A 10,332-nucleotide genomic window follows, 5' to 3' on the forward strand; every position below is an offset into this window, starting at 1 on the left:
TTTGAATCTGCTTTATTCTCCGCACCATGGTGATGGTCACAATGGTCAAACTTAGAATTTTTTCAAATTTATATTGAATAAAAACTCTACGTAGATTCAAGTCATCCAATTTTTTACTTCGACATTACTCCAATGTTATTTTCATAAAACCTATGGGATGTTGTAATTATTTGAGTTTTTCGTAGGTATTGAAGAAGAATTAGGGCACTCTAGAAATAAGTTACAGTTATTATTCAAATCGTAAGATAGTTTTAACACTATATTAATGTAGTAGGACTCGAACGCGAAAAACGCATGTAACAAAAAGCATGTGATGTATCTTTTAATTTAAGAATCTTCTGTCTTTCTTTTGTGCACTAATTGTTTTATTTTAAAACAAAGTAACAATAAAAACCTTGGGAACCTTGTTAGTAAAGAGTTTGAGATCCATTGATCGATAAAATAAAATATGTCTGTAAAATAGTGACTTTTCCCGCCTTTTTTTTACAATTTGCTTATTGCGATGTCGTTGAACAATAACATCTTATTGATTTAAAGTTATAATGTAAATTATTCGTAAAACAGTTGTGCGATCCGCTAACGACACACATTTTTTATTCCAAATCATTCAGTGTTGCCACCTTCAAATATAGTTATCAATGGATCTCAAAGTTTTCACACAACATGTCAATGTGCACAAAACATGTTAAAACACCGAAAAATGTCTAATATAACAGTTACACCTAAACATTAACATTACAAATAGAGGTTTTTATTATAATTATTACTATATTAATGTAATTAATAAGCGTAATAGATCAAACATTAAGTTCCATTTTTTTTTTGGGCAATTTTTTTTCTTATTCGTAAGGAAAACGTGGCAGTATAAACGCTGTAGTGAATAAAACAACATGGAGGTCACAAACACAATAGTAAATTATTTTTCAAACTTTCTTCGCATACTTGATGCGTTATGTAAAAAATAACTTTAAATATCTATTATGTATAATAAAATAGCTAAACGAACCTGCGTCACTTGAAACTTAATTGAGCAAACATTTAAAACTATTTATGGCATTTCGAATTTTTAAACATAATAAAAAGTTCTTTGTTAAATTCTGTCGTAAAAAGCTCACTTTTATAAGTAATTCATAGATCATAGAAAAAGATATAATAATTTGGTACGTTTGACCTGTGGTTATAAAGTAAAGTAGATATAGACATACGTAGTTGTAATATCTATTTTAATACATAGATAATCATAACATACTTGTTAAACTAGTATCCATAAAAATTATAAGAATAATCATTCCATAAATATGATTATTATATTCTTACCAAATTACTTAAAAAATATATTTGATATTTTTAACTCGATTTATCAACATAATAGAATGTCGTCAATACAGACCGAGATCCTCAAAATGAAGATACCAAAAATCGTGAATTTGAAATTGTTATGTACTTATCTTAAATTTTTATAACATTGATTTGCTTTATCAATGAGATATTCTGAAAGAATAAAAAAAAATCAAGAGGCGGAATTCAAAACCGCGGCATTTCGGTGAACCGTGGCAATGCCCAATTTTTTTTCTTTTTACGACAGAATTTTGAAACACAAATGGCTGACTAGAGGTTGTGCGGATATATTTATGTTTGTGTAAGTTGTACTTCGGTATATTTATTCGTAACGTATGAAGAAATATTGTAAAGTTTTATTAAAACAACAAATAATCCTCTCTCAATACGTAAGAGTATGTTTGCTTAACGTCGCCTTTTTAATTTTTATTAAAGAATTATATTCACAGAAAATAAATCAATTAGAATGATACGATTAACAGAATAAAGAATTTGTTTTTAATGGCTGGGAAATGGGAGGAGTTACGTTGAAGATGGTAGTGTCAAAGTGACATTTCACCCATATACCGATATTTAAAGGATATTACACTTTTAGTTTTTTTTTAAGTTAATAACAACTTATCTTCGACATGAAGGGTTTCATTACCATAACATCAGTGTAACCTTTAGAATAATATTCCGAGCATCACTTTTAATAGCTTCGGCATAAATACGATTGAAATTTAAAAAGATAATAAAATTTTCCGCGATTTCAAAGATAAGACACTGTAACATTATTTTTTCATATACATATGAATAGGTATCTCCAGTATTTGTGACAATATTTTTATATTGATATATTTTGGTACACAAAAAATTATCAATAAATAATATGCAAATAAAATAAACTCTTATGAATGTAGAATTTACAATGTTCCTTTATACGTTGTTGTTTGTGCCACAATTATACAAATTCAAATAACATCAGTGACCTGCACCCAATACACAAATGAAATATAAAATGCATTTCAACCATTGATTGGCGAATTGAGGCTGTGTGGAAAATGTGAGATTTTCAAGTGTTTTTTTCTTATTAATATAATAAATAAGAATTCAACAATAAAACACAATTGTACAATATAACTGTAAATTGAAATATAACTGAATAAAATCCTATGAACTCGACTATAAAAGACCAATAAAATAAAATAATTAACAATAACGTTTGTGTTACAACACGAGTTAGAATCATTTTCGCATTAAAATCAAAATTCATCTCATAATCATTATTATGTCTTTTCTCTTCTTATTGTGTACACTGTCTTCTTGATTTTTTAAAAATGCTATTGAGCAATAAAGCCTTCTTTGCAAGTCATATTCTATTTTTTTCTTATTTTATTGTTTCATGTATGCAAATAAAGGATATTTAATTTCATTCATTCATTTCATTTTAATCATCACAACATAGAAGAAACAAATCGCTTCCGCTCTTTGCCCGTCTATGTATGCTTAGATTTTTAAAACTACGCAATGGATTTTGATACGGTTTTTTTAATGCGATGGTTCAAGAGAAACCATTAAATGTATAATACATTCAAATTGCTGTAAAATATTGCTATTTATCTTTCTGCTTGTGTTATTATTTGCAATAGTATTTTTTGACTTTAACCATTATTAACATGCGACATATGAGAAAAAAATTGGGTGTTGGGTTTCTCCAAATTTTTGACAATTCCCTTGGGTTAAAAAAAATATACATATATTTAGTTTAAAAAAAAATCACTTGATAAAACCATAAAAAACCCACACCAATCAACACACCCTCAATTCCACACGTTCAACAGCCACAGATTATTGCTAAGTGTCGTGAGTCGATCGCCAGCGATCATGTCGACTCCTTGACCTCGAAGGTCTTCCCTTCGAACTCCGCGCGGCCGTAGCCCTCGTCGTCGTACTCCAGGTCGCGGCCGTGCTTGACCGAGTCCACACCGGGACCGTAGAGTTTGACGCAGACTATCTCTTTGTAGTTCTCCATGGCCAACGCGAGAACGGAACCGCCGAGCAGGATCTCGCAGGATGTTATGCGCTCGGGCGGCGTGTACACGGCTATGAGTTTGCCTGGAGATGTGGGTTGTGAGTTTTACTAACACAAATGTGTGTCTATGCGTTTGATGGTAATGAAATTAACGATAATCTTTGAATAGTTATAAATCAACAGTTGATGATTAATGAAAGATTACCATAAGAATGCGTGAAAATATGCGGGTATGTGTAAGGAGTGTAAATATAAAGCTCTAGTGTGCGAACATACGTGTGCGAAGAATGTGTTAGTGCTCGTGATTATGCGAGCGTATATGTGTGTTTGTGCTTCTGTACATGTATTGTATGAGAGAACGAAGGAATATACATGTTTGTGTGTTTGTGTTTGTGTAGATGCAGTATGTGCACAAGCACGTGTGTACGGGTGCGTACGAATTACTGCCTTCATGATAAAGAGGACGCCGTTCATACGGGAACGAAATGCGGGAGCGACTTTCCTGAGTAAGCACTTAAGTTTATATAATTATAACTAGACGCTCGTCCCGGCTCCGCCCGGATATCAAGATACCTGTTTTAACACAAGGGAGCATTTTATCTGGATAAAATTGTCCTATCACCCAAATCATATTATACCTTGTCTGAATACCAAATTTCATCATAATCCGATCAGTAGTTTTTGCGTGATTGGCGGACAAACATCCAAACAAACAAACTTTCATATTTATAATGTTAGTGTGAAGTGTGATATATTGTTAGAATAGAACTCCAGTCTGTATCATGCAGACATAGATACAATAAGCTTACATTTATTAAAATTAGTTTGAAAAGTAAATTCGTTTTTTTTGTGGCGTCCGGATGAGAGCTCGTAATTTACACGTGCGCATATGTGTATATGTACATCACATGTTTGATGTGTATGTGTATGCACACGCCCAGGTGTATGTGTGTATGTGTGTGTGTGTGTGTGTGCGTCTCACCGGCGGCGAGGTCCCACAGGCGCACGGACAGGTCGGTGGCGGACAGGTCGGCGGAGAGCAGCAGCGCGCCCGAGCGGCCCAGCCGCAGCTGCGTGGCCGCCGACACGTGCCCGCTCAGCGATAGCCGGCAATTGCCTGAATGAAAATCTTATATGTAAAGTTCCCGTATCACAATTTTAGTTACCGAACTCCACCGAAACGGCTGGACCGATTCTTATGAAATTTTGTGTGCATATTGTGTATGTCTGAGAATCGGCCAACGTTTATTTTTCATACCTCTAAATGATAAGAGTCATATATAATAAGCGTTTATTGAAGTAAAAGCTACTTTTGGGAAGGTAAAACCTTTCATGTCGTAGATACGTGTTCGTTCAGTAAAAGACGGTAATTGCCTGAATGAAAATAATATATAATGAGCGTTGTAAGTGAATACTTCTTTTGAGAGGGTAAAACGTAACGCGTTACGTAACGAACCGTCTCTCACTCATACGGTTATGCCTAAGTCATCGCTTCTGTGAAAACAACGAGCATCCCGAAATAAACAACATATAATATGATCGTTGAAAGTGAAAGGTTATTTTGGGAGGGTAAAACGGTTCGTTACGTAACGTAACGTAACGCTTTACGGCACTAGTCTATCTGGCTCCCCTATCTTTCAAGTGATGGTTAGATTTGTTTAAGTCATCAGAGCTGTTAAGACGTGAAGCGCACCAGATTTCTAAGTAAATCTCATTTTACTAATAACACATAACATGTAATTGACATATAAAGATCATTGATGTGATTTTTATTAGTTGGATCGCATAGTACGTAATAATTGGACGTTACGAGACCAAACGTTAAAACAGATAGACATACCTCAAATGAAATCTCAAATGAAACCACAGAGTATACAAAAGAAATACATATAAAAAGAATCCTCACCCGTCACCAAATCCCACACCAATATCCTGGTATCAGCGAGCGACGACACCACACACCCGTCCACGGAACTGATAGCCAACGCCACAGTATCACATCCTGGTTTCCACTTCTTGAACAAGGTCCCGGATTGTAGGTCGTACACCACTATGAAGTTCGGACTTGGCTCGTCTAGCTCACGGGATACCACGCATACGTATGAACCTGGATAAAGAGGATTAAATAGACGTTATAATAATCTATAGAATGGCAATTTTTGTTTTGTTATATTGATAAACGTTGACGTTAACTTAGCTTTAGATTAAGTATGAATACCAAGTTTTATGTAAATATTTTTTTAGGTAAAGTACAATTCTAGGATTTCTTTAATATTACATTCATTTCATGATTTTTATGATGTAATGTTAAAATTATGATAATAACTTTCAAATGAAAGCATTGAAACGCTAGGAGTACCACAGGGATCAATTCTGGTTCCACCACTTAAATACTGTATACGTACATAGTAGACCTATAGTTTAGTAAGACGTAGTTTTATTGTTTCTTATTGATACTTATTTCATCATTTACCTTCATACGTAATAGCCGCTTTAGAGGTAACGAAATCATGATGCGGTATCCTTAGATCGTATAATAGTTTCCGAGATGTTAGTGACCATACTAACAATGGGAATGGCTTCTGAGTTTCATCTCCACACACCAATACTCTAAAAAATATAAATTTACTTAGGTATTAATAAATATAGGTCACTATAAGTAGTGAAATGAAAAAAACAAAGAAAAATGAACTCATTGTTATGAGCGTGTTGGAAAGAGATTATTTATGCTAAAAACTACAACATAAACTTAGTAATTTTTTCGTGTGTAGGCAAACTTAAAAATATATAGCTAATGTAATACTTGTCAATTACCTTCCATCTCCCGATACCAACAACGAATTTAAAAATCTATCTTCACCCGCTTTGAACGTCGTCACACAATCACCTGTGAACAGGTGATATAAATATGAAATTAAGTTTAAAATAATCGTGTCAAACTAACTCATCAATTAACAATATTTCATGTTCTTGTAATGACTTTTAAATACTTCCATCAACCAGATCCTCATATTCAATTACAACGCAAAAACCTTTTTGTATAACACAGGAGGATCTGAGCGAAACACTGTTATACTTTTCAACGATTTATTCTTCCCGATTTGCACTGTACACTTTTACTACACTATTTTACAACACTGTATAACTAACACTGTATTTTGTTGACTACTGGATGTACTGGTTACTGGATACTGAATACCAACCCATTGTACAAGATAGCTTATACATATATTGTTGAGAACTTTACTAGCGTGCTCTAGCTTCGCATAGAAGAGAGCAGCGCCATCTGGCGACAGTGGTTGTAGTTCTAACATACCGCCCGCCATGACCAGATTGGTCTTAAAACAAAACTAAACTTATCTTAGAATGTTGTTCCCATTAACAGAAATAAAATTTACCACTTAACCACTAGCTTATTCAACAAAATAACAAATCCAATATGTGATTAACAAGACATTCAAAGATAATAAATATAAATTTAAACATATGTAAAGCCATAGATAAAACGGTATATAAACATAATATAACAATATTACTCCGTGATGGGCAAAACAATTAACTTTGACACTGGTCTTTTAAATGTTGTATTTTTACTTTTAATAGTAATCACTCTTACTATACCATCTGGACCAGGGTGCTTTGCTTTTATAATCCCGAATAACCACTTGGAAGGAGGGAGATCATCCTCCTTTACCAAAACTACATCCCCGATATTTGGCTCCGGCGTTACTCGAGCCCATTTGTACCTTTGATGTAACGTAGAGAGGTATTCATTTGACCATTTCTTCCAAAACCTTTGATACATATTTTGTGTCAACTGCCAACGTCGAAGGCTACCGATATTATGGTCTATGTAGTTCTGATCTGGAACTGTCAATAATTGTTCCCCCACTAGAAAATGACCCGGTGTTAAAGGAGCGGAATCGTCTAAATTGGATGGCAATCTAGACAATGGTCTACTATTCAGACATGCTTCTATTTGAGCCAGTACAGTGGCTAATTCCTCAAAAGTCAATGTGGAGCCATCTAAAATACGTTTTAGGTGGAATTTGGTTGATTTGACTCCAGCCTCCCATAAGCCACCAAAATTGGGAGCATGAGGTGGAATAAAGTGCCACTCCGTCCCTGAGTTAGCAAGACAATTTGCAACATCGCTTATTGTACCTTCAGATTCGAATAATCTCGAAAGTTCTTTCGAAGCGCCTACGAAATTTGTTCCGTTGTCGCTCCAAATCTCCATAACTTGACCACGACGTGCAACGAATCTTTTGTATGCTGCAAGAAACCCTTCAGTGGTAAGATCGCTTACCGCTTCAAGATGTAGCCATACACACAAATAAACAAATATATCCCTTATAGCTTTTACAACCTCTTCCTTTAGATAGTCGAATATTTATTGGACCTGCAAAATCCACTCCCGATTTGGAAAAAGGCCTACTGATAGTAACGCGAGCTTTAGGTAATTCTCCCATTAGCGGATTGACATTTTTAGCTGCATACCGAATGCAATGTAAACAACGATTAATGTGTTGTTTTATAAGATTCTTAACCCGAATAATCCAATATTTGCTTCGTATGTAATTTAACATCAGTTGCGGTCCTCCATGAAGAGTCTTTTCGTGAGCTTCTGCAACAATTAATTTAGAAATGTGATGTTGCGGCGATAAAATGATAGGATGTTTTACATTAAAGTCTTCATCAGACTGTTGTAAACGACCGCGAACTCTCATTATACCATTCGTATCTAAGAAAGGACACAGCGATAGTAGACTGCTCTTTCTTGATATTGTCTTTGAATTCGCCAATGACTTCCATTCATCTGGGAATGAATCCTTTTGACAGTTAATTAAACAAACCCTTAAACCACTTTCCATTTCTTCGACTGTAAGATAGTTTGCAAACCTGATTGTTTTATCCTTACACCTTCGTATAAATCTTCGACACCAAGTAACTACTCTGACTAGTTTCTTTAAAGATTAAATACCTTGTCCACAGTGCAAAAGATGTGTCATTATTTGCCGACATTAACAGATGGCTCTTAACACACCTTTCTTCCAAGGAGGTTGATGAAACTTCACTAGTGGGAAAGACTAAGTCGATATTATGAAGCCACTTAGGTCCATGAAACCAGAGATCGTGATTGATCATATCGACAGGGTTTAATCCCCTAGACGCGCAATCAGCTGGGTTATCAGCAGATTCCACGTGTGACCATTGTTCGTTATCCATAGTAGATAATATTTTCGACACCCGATTTGCTACAAATGTTTTCCACCGATGCGGTTGACCTTTGAGCCAAGCCAAAACTATAGTTGAATCTGTCCAACCATGTATATTTTGTTTGTGTACTCCCATAACCGATGAAACTTCACATAGTAAGCTCGCCAAAAGTTCAGCGCCACAAAGTTCTAAACGAGGTATTGAGATCCTTTTGATTGGAGCAACTTTAGTGCGCGATGTTATAAGATTCACATGCACAGAACCTTGACTTATTACACGTAAATATACAACAGCTGCATACGCATCATTGGATGCATCTGAAAATCCATGAAGTTGCACGGAATCTCCTTTGTCGTATGACTTTGTTGTATGAACCCATCTCGGAACGGTTACATTATTAAGATGTTGAAGCTGTTCCCTATATTGAATCCACTGTAATAAAATTTGATTCGGCACAGGTTCATCCCACGTTATCCCTGCGAGCCAAAGTTGTTGCATAAAAACCTTTGCCTTTATTATCACAGGTGCTACCCAACCGATTGGATCAAATAACCGCGATATATCCGATAAAATGTTTCTCTTCGTAATAATAGAGCTTAGTGGAGGTAAATTCACGGTGAATTTAAATGAGTCTTTGTTCACGTCCCAACAAATACCTAAAATTTTTATTATATTATCTGTCTTTGATTCAAGCGCTTTATCCATTTCGTCTGACTCCTGTATGGTTTTCATTAAATTTATGCTATTACTTGACCACTTCTGAAGCGTAAAGCCGGCACGAGACAAAAGCTTCGTTATTTGATTATATATTTCTATGGCTTCATCCTCTGTTTCGCATCCCGACATCAAATCGTCGACATAAAAATCCTCAAGAACACGATTTGCTGCCATAGGGAATTGTTCACCGTCATCCTTAGCAACCTGTTGTAGACATTTGACCGCAAGATATGGAGCTGAAGCAACACCGAATGTCACTCGCAGCAATCTATATTCGGTAACTTTTTCATTCGAGTTTTCACGCCATAAGATTCGCTGATAATTCGTATCTTCTCTGTCAACTTTTACTTGTCTGTACATCTTGATAATATCAGCGATAAAACATATACGATGTTGACGCCAACGCATCAATATGTGGCGTAATTCCAGTTGTAGTCTAGGACCCACTAATAGATCGTCATTTAAAGATCTACCATTAATACCTTTGCACGAAGCATCGAAGACCACGCGCACCTTTGTTGTACTTTTCTCTTCACGTACGACTGCATGATGAGGCAAGTAGTTACAGCCAGAACGGGTAATTTCGTTCAACTCATGAATAGGTTCCATATGATTAAGTTGAATATATTCCTCCATGACCTTAGCATATTGCCTTTTTAATTCTAAGTTGCTGTTTAACTTCCTTTCGAGTGAATAAAACCGCCTTAAAGCAATAGATTTAGTATCCCCATCCCGGCAAGTGGGATTGCTTTCTCGAAAAGGTAGTCGTACAACATAGCGACCGTCATTATCCCTTATCGTATTTGCTGCGAAATGCTCTTCACATTTCACGTCATCTCGTGACATTACTTTATGAGATTGTTCTGTCTCGATTTCCCAAAATTTACGAAGTAAATCATTAGTCGGCTCGTCTTGGATATGCATGCTTATATTGTTATTATTAGGGCTATAACCTTGCATAGCTACCCGTCCCGATAGAATCCAACCCAATTGCGTGTTTTGAGCTGTAATAGTACCTGAAGGATTCCTGATTAAACCATCCA

At 35.4% G+C, this 10,332-nt stretch overlaps 1 protein-coding gene across 2 annotated transcripts in view; it reads right to left on the reverse strand.

Moving 5' to 3' along the window:
• Window positions 1-10,332, reverse strand: part of LOC119837085 (NACHT domain- and WD repeat-containing protein 1) — a 45,245-nt gene continuing 34,913 nt past the window's right edge. For both annotated transcript variants that reach the window (XM_038362580.1, XM_038362579.1), the window contains exons 20-24: window positions 6,167-6,239; window positions 5,826-5,962; window positions 5,259-5,459; window positions 4,335-4,469; window positions 1-3,435 (exon numbers count right to left, since the gene is read on the reverse strand). In XM_038362580.1, the coding sequence (XP_038218508.1) occupies window positions 3,203-3,435; window positions 4,335-4,469; window positions 5,259-5,459; window positions 5,826-5,962; window positions 6,167-6,239 (779 nt within the window). In that variant the 3' untranslated portion in view covers window positions 1-3,202. The remainder of the gene's footprint in view (window positions 3,436-4,334; window positions 4,470-5,258; window positions 5,460-5,825; window positions 5,963-6,166; window positions 6,240-10,332) is intronic.

Source organism: Zerene cesonia, chromosome 26 (genome assembly GCF_012273895.1).
Source record: "Zerene cesonia ecotype Mississippi chromosome 26, Zerene_cesonia_1.1, whole genome shotgun sequence".
Classification (NCBI taxonomy): Eukaryota; Metazoa; Arthropoda; class Insecta; order Lepidoptera; family Pieridae; genus Zerene; species Zerene cesonia.